This window comes from Oncorhynchus masou, chromosome 6 (assembly GCF_036934945.1).
Source record: "Oncorhynchus masou masou isolate Uvic2021 chromosome 6, UVic_Omas_1.1, whole genome shotgun sequence".
NCBI lineage: Eukaryota > Metazoa > Chordata > Actinopteri > Salmoniformes > Salmonidae > Oncorhynchus > Oncorhynchus masou.
The window spans coordinates 38,281,194-38,297,608 of NC_088217.1; the positions used below are offsets into that span (position 1 = coordinate 38,281,194).

The 16,415-nt window shown below is 42.7% G+C and overlaps 1 protein-coding gene across 1 annotated transcript in view; it reads left to right on the top strand.

Annotated features, from left to right (window-relative positions):
* LOC135541604 (rho guanine nucleotide exchange factor 10-like protein) overlaps positions 1 to 16,415 on the top strand; it is a 160,846-nt gene that overhangs the window by 14,805 nt on the left and 129,626 nt on the right. The window contains 6 exon segments of the mRNA XM_064967913.1: positions 2,146 to 2,262; positions 3,794 to 3,886; positions 4,636 to 4,806; positions 8,285 to 8,430; positions 9,193 to 9,359; positions 13,432 to 13,547. Of these exon segments, the coding sequence (XP_064823985.1) occupies positions 2,146 to 2,262; positions 3,794 to 3,886; positions 4,636 to 4,806; positions 8,285 to 8,430; positions 9,193 to 9,359; positions 13,432 to 13,547 (810 nt within the window).

Sequence of the window (16,415 nt, forward strand, 5' to 3'; positions counted from 1 at the left end):
TTCTGGTATTGTTTATTGTAGGCTGGGTGTTGGGACTAAACACACCTCATTTATTTATCTTTTTCACCTGCCATTGGGTTTGTTACCCAGCTGTTAATGTTTTATGCTATTAGTTGGTCTCATACTATCTGTGTGTTGTTTGTGGCTGGCTTGCAGAGAAGATGAAGGAGAGGGTTCATTTCTGTGAGACTGGCTAATTTCCCAGCTACTGCTTCTCCAGCTACTGCTGCCGTCAGCAGCCTGCTTTGTGTTTAATCAAATGAGAGCGAATGACTGTGTGCCACCGCAGCAGGATTGTGGATTGTGAAGGGTGTTTGTTGGTCTCCTGGATGCTAAACAGGTCAGGGTCTTAAATACCACACTTAAATGGCAATTTTCTACCTTTTTCTTCCCTTCCATTCCATGAATATGATTGTTAGATGAGCTGCGGAGCTACTGACTTTCAAGGGACTTAATGTTGTCAAGGTCCTAAACGATATCATAACCGCCATCGATAAAAGACAGTACTGTGCAGCCATCTTCATCGACCTTGCCAAGGCTTTCGACTCTGTCAATCACCATATTCTTATCGGCAGACTCAGTAGCCTCGGTTTTTCTGATGACTGCCTTGCCTGGTTCACCAAATACTTTGCAGACAGAGTTCAGTGTGTCAAATCGGAGGGCATGCTGTCCAGTCCTCTGGCAGTCTCTATGGGGGTGCCACAGGGTTGAATTCTCGGGCCGACTCTTTTCTCTGTATATATCAATGATGTTGCTCTTGCTGCGGGCGATTCCCTGATCCACCTCTACGCAGACGACACCATTCTGTATACTTCCGGCCAGTCCTTGGACACTGTGCTATCTAACCTCCAAACGAGCTTCAATGCCATACAACACTCCTTCCGTGGCCTCCAACTGCTCTTAAACGCTAGTAAAACCAAATGCATGCTTTTCAACCGTTCGCTGCCTGCACCCGCACGCACGACTAGCCTCACGACCCTGGATGGTTCCGACCTAGAATATGTGGACATCTTTAAGTACCTAGGTGTCTGGCTAGACTGTAAACTCTCCTTCCAGACTCATATCAAGCATCTCCAATCTAAAATCAAATCTAGAGTCGGCTTTCTATTCCGCAACAAAGCCTCCTTCACTCACGCCGCCAAACTTACCCTAGTAAAACTGACTATCCTGCCGATCCTCGACTTCGGTGATGTCATTTACAAAATGGCTTCCAATACTCTACTCAGCAAACTGGATGCAGTTTATCACAGTGCCATCCGTTTTGTTACTAAAGCACCTTATACCACCCACCACTGCGACCTGTATGCTCTAGTCGGCTGGCCCTCGCTACATATTTGTCGCCAGACCCACTGGCTCCAGGTCATCTACAAGTCCATGCTAGATAAAGCTCCGCCTTATCTCAGTTCACTGGTCACGATGGCAACACCCACCCGTAGCACGCGCTCCAGCAGGTGTATCTCACTGGTCATCCCTAAAGCCAACACCTCATTTGGCCGCCTTTCGTTCCAGTTCTCTGCTGCCTGTGACTGGAACGAATTGCAAAAAATCGCTGAAGTTGGAGACTTTTATCTCCCTCACCAACTTCAAACATCTGCTATCTGAGCAGCTAACCGATCGCTGCAGCTGTACATAGTCTATCGGTAAATAGCCCACCCATTTTTACCTCCCTCATCCCCATACTGTTTTTATTTATTACTTTTCTGCTCTTTTGCACACCAATATCTCTACCTGTACATGACCATTGATCATTTCTCACTCCAGTGTTAATCTGCAAAATTGTAATTATTCGCCTACCTCCTCATGCCTTTTGCACACAATGTATATAGACTCTCTTTTTTTTCTACTGTCATATTGACTTGTTAATTGTTTACTCCATGTGTAACTCTGTGTTGTCTGTTCACACTGCTATGCTTTATCTTGGCCAGGTCGCAGTTGCAAATGAGAACTTGTTCTCAACTAGCCTACCTGGTTAAATAAAGGTGAAAAAAAAATAAAAAAATAAAAATGCTTTAACAAATAAATGACCAAGCATGACTAGTTCCTGAATTAACTTGTTCCATGAAAAATCCAACAGATTCCTGATGTGAAATGCAAGGATTGTTTCTCTTGCGTTTCCCATAACTCCACCTTTCTATGTTTTTACAGTTTTCTAAGTCGATGGTGCTAGATGTTTACAGCGACTATGTCAATAACTTCACCAATGCCATGGTCCTCATAAAAAAGGCGTGCATGTCCAAACCAGCCTTCCTGGAATTCTTAAAGGTGAGTCACAATGTAGAACCGTCCATGTTTTTTTTCTCTATTGTTCTTTCAATACACTCTAACCCACGGTCACTGTCGACCTCCTTCTACTATTTAATTTGGCCCTCATACTACAATTCTACTGGTGTCTTAATACTTGGTTAACCCATCAGAGTCTGAGCCCTGTCTAAACCAGGAGGAGGAGGGGGGGGTCTACTAAGCTATACGGAATTGTTTTAAGAAGGTCATAACAAGGATCATTTAGCTATTCGATTTTGAATTTTAAGACCCCTTGAAGTGAAAATAAACAATTATTTGATGAACAATTATTTCTGGCCTTACTGCTATTAGCCCATACAAACACATTGAATAACAGATTCACTACATGGAACAACAGATAGTTTCAAAAACATATCAAAAGGAAGTTTGTTCTGAATTGTCTCTCCTTTATCTGAGAGATATAATAAATATATATATATATATATATATATATATATATTTTTTTGACATGTATTTAACCCCATCTTTTTGGCATTAAACAAACTCCATATATACTTCCGTACATGTTTTCAACTGCCGACGGACCTTCCGACGAGCCTTGTGAAGCCTGAGCATGTAAATGTTCATCAGAGTCTCACTTTTGCACAGAGGGGTCAAATTAGTGTAAGGGGTCCCATCCGGTTCGGATGCTACAGACAGAGGTTGGCAGATCGGCTGTACTGACTTCAGACCAGTCTTCTGATACGTGTGGAGGTTGTAGAGCCTCTTTCCATAGAGGGATGTTTATGGGGATGTTTTTATTATGCTAATTAGATTTCCGCGGCTTGCGGACAGCAACTACATAAAAGTGTAGTTGCTTTATTCAAATATTTTCAAGCTGGCCTGGTTGTGCTTACTTGTTGCAATACACTGCACTAATCTTAGAGAATATTTATATTGCACCAATTAGCAACTCTCACAACTCTCCCCGCCCCCACACAAAAAAGTATAAAACATACAGTATATTTAAGGAACTCAGTCCGGCTTCAACTTACTCTTGAAAGTTGTAATAGTAGAATAGACAAGATGCAATATCAACATTTTGTAGTAATGTTCAAGTTGCTCAAATTTCACATGAATACACATTAGACATTGCAAAATGTATAGAATTGCAAGAAAGGTCCCTTTAAAACTGCAAAAACAATTCTGCACCCCATGACAAAATGTGTACAATTGCAGGAAATAAGCTTAAAAACCGCCACATTTTCTCTCCACCAACATCTGGGGTGTGAACAGTTTGTTTCATGAACAGTGCTTGTGCCAATCGGAAATAGGTGTGGCATGTGAACACATCCACTTCCCAAATCTCTAATGACCAGCACATCCACCAGATTCTGTTTCTCCACACCTTACTAACCTAAACACACTCCTACTCCCACACTCATGCACTCTCCATATCTTGTCCTCTGAATAAGAGGTGCCTAGAGGGGTCTTTCTCTCTGTGTTTTTGCTTATCTCCTGACTTTACTATGGTATGCTGTTTATCTAAAGCGTCTTATCCTGTGTTGTGTAGATGAAACAGGCGTCCAGTGTTGACCGGATCACCCTGTACGGCCTCACGGTGAAGCCCATCCAACGTTTTCCCCAGTTCATCCTATTACTGCAGGTATGTGTCTTTACCAGCACCTTCACTGCTAACATTGACAAGATAATGTCACATGAGGAAATGAACAGGTAAACAATCTGAGATTAACACCACACAGTGTTTTATGGACCTGATCAAGAGATTGACACATGCGATGATACATTGAGCCATTGAAAACTGCTAAATACATGAGATACGGTATAACACCATGCATGGTTCTACCAATCTAGTCTAACCATATAAGCTTTTCATGCAGTAGGCTTCTTTGTCTTCCTTTACTGTTCCTGTCTCAACATTGTGTGTGGAACGATTTTGCGTACTGGAACTGCAGTGCCTCATTCTATCCATAAGTAGGGGTTGATTATCCATAACTTCAAAAGATAAGGTATGAATGTAAATGAGGCATCTTCCTCTTGCCTCAAACTCAGCACCCTGGAGAGGGAGTGTCTGTGTTAAATCATATATTACACAGGGAACTAAACTCAATGCACTGAAACTCTTTTGGGACTCACACACAGAATGTAAGGCCTTATTTATGCAGGTCCACAAGCACACACAGTTGCAGGTAAGCCAGACACACACATAGATCTGGGATGAAACTCAATAAATACCTGGATTTTTTAAAAAGAAATATGAAAATGAGAACAATGTGCTTACAAGGCTCTGGGCCGTAAAAACACAGAAAACAATGCTCACACACGCTTACACACAAACCAACACCTCTTCACTTTATTTAGTGTTTGTTTCTCTCTTCACTGTTTCTCTGTCAGGACATGCTGAAGAACACACCTAAGGGTCACGTAGACTGCCTGCCTCTGCAGCTGGCTCTGACTGAACTAGAAATGTTGGCCGAGAAGCTGAATGAACAGAAGCGTGTGTCCGACCACATAGCTGAGACTCAGCAGCTAGCACGCAGTGTCAGCGACTGCTCGCTCAGCAAGGTGACAGAAACACTGCAATACACATGTACGCAAGCACATACACGCACACGCAGCCCCCGACACAAGCACACACCGACACACACAAACCGACACATAGACACTGACACATACACACGCACGCACACAGAGTAATCAACCTGCTTACTGTGTGGCTCAACCCCATAGCCCTTCCTCTACCTCCTCTGTGTTATCAGCATGAGCCAACCACCTATGCATTAGCATATATAGCCATCACTTACATTACATTCCCAAACATTAGTCTAGGAAAGTATTTTTATTCAGAAAAATCATTGCCCAGATATTATGTCCATTATGGCCCCTGAACAGTGTCTAAACACCACGGCAGGGGCGTTTCTTCTCCATTACCACACTGGAATTACAGTCCAGACGCTGCAAATCTGAACAAATGCATTTTTGAATAGGAGGAATTAAGGGGTAAATGAGACATTTAATTGGAAGCTATATCTCCCCATTTCTCCTTGTCCTTCTTCCTATCATTCCCCCCTCCTTTCCATCTGCTATTATTTTCTTTGCTCTCCCTCTCTTTCTCTTGCTCACTTTCTCCCTCTTCCTCCCTTTCTTGTCCCCACCTGGAGGCCATCATCTCCCTCTCTCCCTCTCCCTCCCTCTGTGCCTCCCTCTCTCTTTCTTTCTATTGGTCCATGGTGGTGAATTTTCCAGAGTCCTGAGATGAGCTGATTTGGCCAATCTCGTCAGCTCTACACAGAATTCCATTTACTGCGGTGAGACTGCAGAATTTCAATAGGAAGCGGTTCTCTTCCATTATCCCATAACCATCCAATGAAATATTAATTATTTGTCACTAAGTAATATACTAAGTATCTAAGTCAGTGGAATATGGGAGATAACACTGTGAGTGGGAACAGGCTGAGGTTTCCGTTTCACTCTATATCTCAGACACACACTCACACAAAACAGTCACACATACACACACACTGTTGACACTTTGGACTTTTCAGAGGGCCCTTCCATGATTTACGTCTCTCTGCCTCTGGAGGGTGCTGTAGTTCTGTGATCATAGAAGACAGGCTACTGTTTGACGAATGACTCATATCCCAAGCCATCGGAACAAAAGCCAAGCACAGCTACTGATTCTCCACAAATATAACAATCCATTTTGTGAGATGTGATGGGATGTAGAGCACTGTGCATTGAAAAATGGACAAAACACAGATTATTATTATTATTATTCATAAAAATTGTGTTTCTATCGAACAAACAGAAACATCAGAATGGGAAGCTATCTGAGCTGCATATTTGTACTCAGTCTTTTGTTTTACTGTAGTTGTAATGACTCTTTTTTTTTTCAGAAGATTGTTTTAGAATACATAAAACTGACTGTATTGATTCAGCTGGACATAAAAATGACTGAACCAAGTAATGCTTTCTATTAGATTACCCTTGCCATATGTACCTTAGGAAAAGTATGTATTGTGTGTTCTCACATACTGCAGTATACAAAGACATTTCTTGGGATATTTCCATGTGTCTGCGTATGTGTGTATATAGTGGCGATTTTAGCATGTAAATCTTGGTGGGGCAAAAAAAAACAACACTAAACAATACATTAATTGCTCTACAACGGTGCCAACAAACTGTTCGGGCCTACATAAAGCTGTCCCAACAGCAGTGTCCCAACAGCAGTGTCCCAACAACAGTCCCAACACTTTACCACTGCTACACCTGGCTATCAGAGGAGCCTTATCTGGCAGCGAAACAGTTCATTCAGCCTCATGTACTGCCTTTAATAAAACAGCACTGATATGGCTGACTTGCTTATTAAACAAATGTGGTTTCTACTGACATCTGAGATGTACAAACTATGGCATAAGGGGACGATAAGAAGCAATCCGTAATTTCGATTAAGACATTAATGAGTGAGCTAGGATGGACGTAGTCAATATAACTATTTGTTCAGCACTTCTGAAATGTACAGCGACAGAATTCAGAACATGGGCCGTTCTTACAGTATTCCCCCTTTACACCAAGTCAGAACCACAGGATAAATAAAGGGGGCATATAAGCAGACAATGAAAGCTCTTACAATTTTCAAGGACTACATTTCTCTAAAATGTGCTACATGTGCACCACCAAGTCAGAACAGTAGGTGAAATAATGAGCCAAAAAAGGACCAAATGATTGAGGCACATGGACTACTAACAGCTTACTACACGACATACACTTAGTATTACTTTCTTAGCTACAGTATACAGTACATATCTCCCTGGCATATTACATCATTTATGCAGCAGCATACACTACATTTTTGGACTCACCTTGTTGTGCCTTGCTCACTTGAACAGGAAGGTGGCGCGGCGGTCCTTCGAGGGAAAATTTTTGTCTTCAAAGTCTGGCATTCTCTGGATTTATGGTGCTGGTGAAGTTCTGAATACAAAAAACAGTAATGACGTCAGTGATCTTCAGGTCGGAGCTCTAGAAAGACCCGAGTTCCCAACTTGCAATTCCGAGTTAGATGACCGTTCAAAACCTATTTTCCCAGTCGGACCTCGTTTTTTTTCAGATTTCCCAGTCACGAGTTTCCAGTTGTTTTGAGTTTGGCAGAAGTCATGCTGGATTATTTATCCATTTAAGCTAGGAAAAGAGACCCTTAAACCCAGACATGGGACCACACACCCACTCCACTGAATAGCAGGCTAGTGATTGCTTGCTTGCAGTTAACCACTGATTCTTTCCAAACCACTCATTGTTGAATTTGGGATTTCCAACTTGTTATGTATGAGTATGTATTAAGTATGATGTTGACATGATCAGTCCAAAGCTACTGTAGATATACTGTGATTTGATGTAATTGTATCTGTGACCAATGACTAGGCCTTCTTGGATGGGCATTGCTAACATAACTCTATGGCAGCACCCAAGTGGCTAGAATTTTGGAGCTCTACCTTTACATTTTGGAATGACGTAGTGTCCCCATGTGTGACAGAACACTGAGCCAATAACGGTGCAACCAGAGAACATTACCAATCCCTACGCTCCATATTTTCTGCTGGCTGCCCCTCCACCACAGAAAGCACTGAGCTAGGCTGAAACACCTGCATTTTAAAGCAAAAAAGAGACAATGTTTGTATTCTGCTTTATTATTAATTTTAAGTCAATCATTTATACATTCTTTTTTTTTTTTTTACAATGTTTGTATACTGATATGTGACACGTATTAATGCCAAAATAACATGCAAAACAGGCACACACAAAAAAACAGGTGGGGCTCAAAACACCTGCCCTGACTGACAGGTCGCCACTGTGTGTGTGTCTTAGCATGTGAATGTGTTCTGTGTGCCCTGACTGAACTAATCTCCCTTGATCCCCAACGAGACACTCACTTAACCAGTCTTTAGTCTGCCTGCTGTACTCCTTAGCAATTGAACTGAAACCCTGGAGAATTTGCCATTTGTGATGTGCCTTTTGAGACAGTGTCCTGATTGCTCTGCCCCTTTAGCAACTGAACTCAGACCAGGGGTCGCTGGTGCTTTGTGAGACACTGATTGAGACGGTGTATGGGGAACGAGGCCAGGTGCTGAAGTCTAAGGAGCACAAAGTCTTCCTCTTCAACGATATCCTCATATGTGCCAACATCAACGTCAAGTAAGTGGTGTCTCTGTAGAGTAGAGTGAGTTCTGCTAAACAGCTCTACAGTCTGAATACACAAACACCTTCCCAGCTCCACAGCATCAGCACCACAAGGCTCAGCCCACAAAGCTTTACAGGGATATATTTAGGCAAACTGCATAGCAAAGAGTAATAGCTAATAGGCGTTCTCTAGCACTATCTGGAGGAACAGAAGCTTTATCAGCTTTAAACAAACTGCAGGCAGCTTAACTAGAGCAACAGGAGTCCTAGATCACTGACATAAAATATTTCTTGGTCCCTCTATAATTTATCCTCTATGACAGCACCATTGTTCACATCGTCTCAGAGCTAAAGGTAAACAGCAAATATTTTCCTCCATTTACAAAGCTCCTGTTTGAGACGTTCATACCTCAAAGCTCTCTCGTTCAGCCTTCAAAGTAGTTATCACCCCATGTTTCGTTCAACTTGATTCCCCTGAAGTTGACTTTGCCTGTCCTCTAGAATCTTGACAAAGTGATCACAACGTTGATTGTATGCGTGATTACAGGAATATATGAATATGAAATTAATTCTGCTCATAGCCGGGGGTCCCGCTTTCTGCCGTGAACACAGCTGATCAGAAGGATTCTAATTCAGCTCCTCAGCTCTTTATGTGACAATATAAGGGGCTACACCTCAGTTCTCCTCCTGTTGGTGGTTTGGGATTAGTGCTGCTGTTAGGAAGAGAGGGATGCTGGGAGAAACGTTGACTTGTTTTCTTCTCTTTTCAACCACAAGGGGGCCCCTTGATATCAGCAGCCTAGTCCCTGTTGGTCCTAAGTACACCATGAAGTGGAGTGCCCCCCTGCTGCAGGTCCAGGTAGTGGAGGTGGGTCAGGAGGCCTCCCAGGAGACCCTGTTCCAACATGGTGGTGCCAAGCACCCTGGCAGTGCCTGTCCCCCAGGTTGGTAAACCTACTGAGTCATCCATCCATCGCCTCTCTATCCCTGTAGTCCAGCTAATCTCATCATTTGGCCAGACTCCTAGTCTCAGCCGCATGGTCTGACTCAGCACAGCCCTCTAATCTGTTTGCTACTGTGAACTATCCCAGTGAATTCTGGTGATGCAGCGCTGTCACTCTGATTGAGAATGTGTTTGTGAAAAGAATAGCGATGATGGTCACTTGGTTCCATTTGCCTGGGCTGTTTTTATCTGCGAGAGATACAGTGGGAAAACAGAGCTGCACCCTCCACAGTCTCATTTCACTCTCTGATAGACCACAAACATATCTGGAGTGGTGTCATCAATCTGCAGAGATTATTCCCTTCCTCTCAAGCTCCAATTAGAGAAGCAGCAGCACTAGATAGGAATCTAATGGTGAAACAGGTCTTTTTTCACCCCTCACAAAACTTGTTGTGCGTACAGATTGGTGGAGAGATCCCTGATAAATGTGCTATGGGAAGGAGATACAAAGCCTTATCATGATGTAATGGAACGGCCTTTAAATATTAATGACGCCTTTTACAGCAGCGTCTGACCATGTCACGCTCAGTGAACAGCAACAGTTTAACATGGATGCCAAGATTAGGTTTAGATTCTCTGAGGATTAAGCCTTAAAGTCTTAAAAGTTTACTGCAACACTGTGGGTTGATTTAAGTTGACATTAAAGGGTCCATCACCTCCTTCTCTCGCTCTCTCTCTCTCTCTCTCTCTCTCTCTCTCTCTCTCTCTCTCTCTCTGTCTCTCGCTCTCTCTCAATTCAATTTCAATTCAAGGGGCTTTATTGGCATGGGAAACATATGTTTACATTGCCAAAGCAAGTGAAGTGGATAAATAAAAGTGAAATAAACAATAAAAAGTGAACAGTAAATATTACAATCCAAAAGAATAAAGACATTTCAAATGTCATATTATGTCTATATACAGTGTTGTAACGATGTGCAAATAGTTAAAGTAAAAAAAGTAAAATAAATAAACATAAGTACGGGTTGTATTTAAAATGCAGTGTTTGTTCTTCAGTGGTTGCCCTTTTCTTGTAGCAACAGATCACAAATCGTGCTGCTGTGATTGCACACTGTGGTATTTCACCCAGTAGATATGGGAGTTTATCATAATTGGATTTGATTTTCTAATTCTTTGTGGGTCTGTGTAATCTGAGAGAAATATGTGTTTCTAATATGGTCATACATTGGTAGGGTCTAATTGTGTTGCTGTCCTGGGGCTCTGTGAGGTCTGTTTGTGTTTGTGAAAAGAGCCCCAGGACCAGCTTGCTTAGAGGACTCTTCTCCGGGGTCATTTCTCTGTAGGTGATTGCTTTGTTATGGAAGGTTTGGGAATCGCTTCCTTTTCGGTGGTTGTAGAATTTAACAGCTCTTTTCTGGATTTTGATAATTAGCGGGAATTGGGCTTATTCTGCTCTGCATGAATTATTTGGTGTTTGTCCCATCTTGTGAATTATTGGTTGGTAAGCGGACGCCAGACCTCACAACCATAAAGGGCAATGTGTTCTATAACTGATTCAAGTATTTCTACTCAGATCTTAATTGGTATGTCAAATGTTTTGCTCCTTTAGAAGGCTCTTCTTGCATTGTCTCTTAGATCGTTCACAGCTTTGTGGAAGTTACCTGTGGTGCTGATGTTTAGGCCGAGGTATGTATAGGTTTTTGTGTGCTCTAGGGCAACGGTGTCTAGATGGAATTTTTATTTGTGGTCCTGGCAACTGGATCTTTTTTGGAACACCATTATTTTTGTCTTACTGAGATTTACTGTCAGGGCCCAGGTCTGACAGAATCTGTGCAGAAGATCTAGGTGCTGCTGTAGGCCCTCCTTGGTTGGGGACAGAAGTACCAGATCATCAGTAGACATTTGACTTCAGATTCTCTCTCTTTCGCTCGCTTTTTGCTAACTCTTTCGCTCTCTATATCTCTCTCTATATCTCTCTCTATATCTCTCTCTCTCTCCTGTCTTTTGATTATCAGGATGGTTCATTTTAGAATTTAGCATGGGCCCAATGCAAGCCATCCCCTAAATCATGCCTTTCCAGGTATCTTTCTCTGTGCATCTGCTGTGCATCTTCCTCTGTGCATCTATTGTTCCCCAGCCTGCCACTGCCACGTCTATTTATAGTTCCCCGTCCCCTGTGGGGGGGGGGGGGTCCGGCCTAAATCCCACAGCTTGGCGAGAAATGGGCTCATTTTTCATCTCCTGCAGGCCCTGATGGCCTTCCTTATTGATGGAGAAGGCTGGCCTTCTGGGAACTACAGGGATCTCTCAACTCTCTCTCTCTCTCTCTCTCTCTCTCTCTCTCTCTCTCTCTCTCTCTCTCTCAACTCTCTCTCTCTCTCTCTCTGTCCCTCCATTGTGCAGAGACACAGGTGGGCAACTGTTTTGTATCCCCACTGTCTGGTCTTGTGCCATCCCCATGTACCCACACACAGGCTTACATTCTCCCTGCCACCATTACAGAGCTATTTTTTTTATACTGATACTGACACGAGACTGCGATGCAAAGCAATGCTACACTGAATCTATGCTTCATCTACATGCAGTGAGCTGGTGTCCAGGTTTGGATGGGGATTAGACTATGGCTTTGATACAGATTTGATATATTGGGGATTTGGAAGCAGTGGCTGCTGTAAATTCCCTCAGGTTAGTTCCCAGAGCTGGATGCAGCACCAGCTGGACTATATGCTGAGGATGAAGATTCCTGCTGGCTGTTGTTACATGAAGCGGCTGCCTCTGGGAGGAAGGGCAGGGGCCCCTGTGGGCTCAGCCCTGCCTTGCTGCTTCGTGCCAGTGTGAATGACCGTGTCTGAGTGTGAAAACCAATCCCGCCACACCAACGGGATTACGCTGGATTACAACTCAGCACATTCACCTCTGGGGCTGGGGCCAACTCTAGGCAGGCGGGGACACAGTGGACCTGTGTGCCAGCGAATCCCAAAGCCCCACAGCTACAGGGAAGCCATTGTTTACAGAGACTCACGGCAGGCACACCTCTTTATATTCAGATGTGTCTGCTATTCATCGAGTCTCACAGATGTCAGATGTCTGTGCCCGCCTGTGTGAGAGATCCCATTAAATCAGTGAAGGCTGGTGGGAGTAGTTACAGGAGGATGGGCTCATTGTAATGGCTGGAATGGAATAAATGGAGCGGAGTTCACCGTAGTTTCCATATAGTTGCGTTTGATACCGTTCCATTTATTCCATTCCATCCATTACAATGAGCCCGTCCTCCAATGAGCCCAGCCTCCTCTGCACTAAAGGCTTAAAGGTTACAAAGGCTCTCTTAAGAGAACAATAACTGCCTCTCTCCACTCTCTGACTATTTGTCGATACATCCACACAGCCACCCCCTGGCTTCACACAGCCACTAGATTCCCACAAAGGGCCATGCTTCAGTTACCTGCCTTGTGCCAAGAGGGACTGCTACTTGATTATGTGGTTGTGATGACAGCACAAGACAACGCTACAGCTACATCTTGCTGCAACATTGAATTGTGTTGTGCTCCTGGAGCCTTGTGTAGAGATGTGGACCAGGGCATTAGGGAGGCTGGCAGTGAGAGGTAGAGCTATTGATTCCCTGAGGTTGGAGAGGTAGACTTTAAAGAGTGTGCTTCAAAATCGATTGGTGAATCTCACGTCTAATGAGACACCTGCATTCCTTTTTTTTGGGAAAAGGGCATCATATAGCTCCAAATGGCCTCTCTCTATCTGCTTTTTAGTTATACATTCAGACTCCCGACTTCATTCAGACTGTTCAACAAATAACGGTGGTGATCGATCCATCACACATTGAACTCCTTTCTCAGTGGAACCAGAGTTTCAACAAGTGCAAGTTTTCTTTATCACTTCCACTAGTTATTGTAGTCCAGGAAAGTCTCAAAATGCAGTTCCATTTGGGGATTGTTGTTTGGCCTTGAGATGTTTCATGATGTCTTTAGGAGACAAGCATTAATGTGTGTGACATGTTAACTGGTGTAACCTGTTGATGTGTGCACTGTAGTGTGACAGGGTGTGTTGTGTGTTGACGACAGGGAAAGTGATCCTGGGTCCTCCGCGACTTTACCAGGAACTCCAGGACCTGCAGCACGACTTGTCTGTGGTGGAGGAGGTCACACTACTGGTGGGAACACTACAGGGGACATACCAGGTACACCCCAGCCCACTACTAACTATGTAACACCAGCCCAAAACTTACTATGTAACACCAGCCCACTACTTACTATATAACCCCAGCCCACTACTTAATATATAACATCACCTCAGCCCACTACTTACTATATAACCCCAGCCCACTACTTAATATATAACATCACCTCAGCCCACTACTTACTATATAACCCCAGCCCACTACTTAATATATAACATCACCTCAGCCCACTACTTACTATATAACCCCAGCCCACTACTTAATATATAACATCACCTCAGCCCACTACTTACTATATAACCCCAGCCCACTACTTACTATATAACCCCAGCCCACTACTTAATATATAACACCACCCCAGCCACTACTTACTATGGAACACCACCCCACTACATACTATATAACCCCACCCCACTACATACTATATAACACCACCCCAGCCCACTACTTACTATGTAACACCACCCCACTAATTACTATATAACACCACCCCACTAATTACTATATAACACCACCCCACTAATTACTATATAACACCACCCCAATACATACTATATATTTTTTATTTTTTATTTTTATTTTACCTTTACTTTACTTTACTAGGCAAGTCAGTTAAGAACAAATTCTTATTTTCAATGACGTCGTAGGAACAGTGGGTTAACTGCCTGTTCAGGGGCAGAACAACAGATTTGTACCTTGTCAGCTCGGGATTCGAACTTGCAACCTTTCGGTTACTAGTCCAATGCTCTAACCACTAGGCAACCCTACCACCCCACTACTTACTATGTAACACCACCCCACTACTTACTATGTAACACCACCCCACTACATACTATATAACACCACCCCACTACTTATTATGTACACCATCCCACTACATAGCAAATAACACCACCCCACTACTTACTATGTCACACCACCACACCCCACTACTTACTAAATAACACCACTCCACCCAACTACTTAATATATAACACCAGCCCACTACTTACTATATAATACCACCCCACTACTTACTATATAAACCCAGCCCACCCCACTACTTACTATATAACACCACTCCACCCAACTACTTACAATATAACACCACCCCACAACCACTACTTACTATATAACACCAGCCCACTACTTACTATATAACATCACCCCACCCCACTACTTACTATATAACACCACCCCACCCAACTACTTAATATATAACACCAACCGACTACGTACTATATAACACCACCTCACTATTTACTATATAACACCACCCCACTACTTACTGTATAAAACCACTCCACTACTTACTATATGACACCACCCCACTATTTTCTATATAACACCACCCCAATGCTTACTATATAACACCAGCCCAATACTTACTATATAACACCACCCCAATACTTACTATATAACACCACCCCACTACTTACTATATAAAACCACTCCACCCCACTATTTACTATATAACACCACCCCACTACTTACTATATAATCCCAGCCAACCTCACTACTTACTATATTACACCAGCCCACTATTTACTATATAGCACCACCACACTACTTACTATACAACACCACCCCACTACTTACTATATAACATCACCCCACTACTTACTATATAACATCACCCCACTACTTACTATATAACACCACCCCACTACTTACTATATAACACCAGCCCAATACTTACTATATAACACCACCCCAATACTTACTATATAACACCACCCCACTACTTACTATATGACACCACTCCACCCCACTATTTACTATATAACACCACACCACTACTTACTATATAATCCCAGCCAACCTCACTACTTACTATATAACACCACCCCACCCCACTACTTACTATATAACACCAGCCCACTACTTACTATATAACATCACCCCACCCCACTACTTACTATATAACACCACCCCACCAAACTACTTACTATATAACACCACCCAACTACTTAATATATAACACCAACCGACTACTTACTATATGACACCACCCCACTATTTTCTATATAACACCACCCCAATGCTTACTATATAACACCAGCCCAATACTTACTATATAACAGCACCCCAATACTTACTATATAACACCACCCCACTACTTACTATATAACACCACCCCACTACTTACTATATACTATATAACACCATCTCAATACTTACTATATAACACCACCCCAATACTTACTATATAACACCACCCCAATACTTACTATATAACACCACCCCAATACTTACTATATAACACCACCCCAATACTTACTATATAACACCACCCCACTACTTACTATATAACATCACCCCACTACTTACTATATAACACCACCCCACTACTTACTATATACTATATAACACCACCCCACTACTTACTATATAACATCACCCCACTACTTACTATATAACACCACCCCACTACTTACTATATAACACCAGCCCAATACTTACTATATAACACCACCCCACTACTTACTATATAACACCACCCCACTACTTACTATATAACATCACCCCACTACTTACTATATAACACCACCCCACTACTTACTATATAAAACCACTCCACCCCACTATTTACTATATAACACCACCCCACTACTTACTATATAATCCCAGCCAACCTCACTACTTACTATATAACACCAGCCCACTACTTACTATATAGCACCACCCCACTACTTAATATACAACACCACCCCACTACTTACTATATAACACCACCCCACTACTTACTATATACTATATAACACCACCCCACTACTTACTATATGACACCACCCCGCTATTTTCTATATAACACCACCCCAATACTTACTATATAACACCACTCCACTACTTACGATATGACACCACCCCACTATTTTGTATATAACA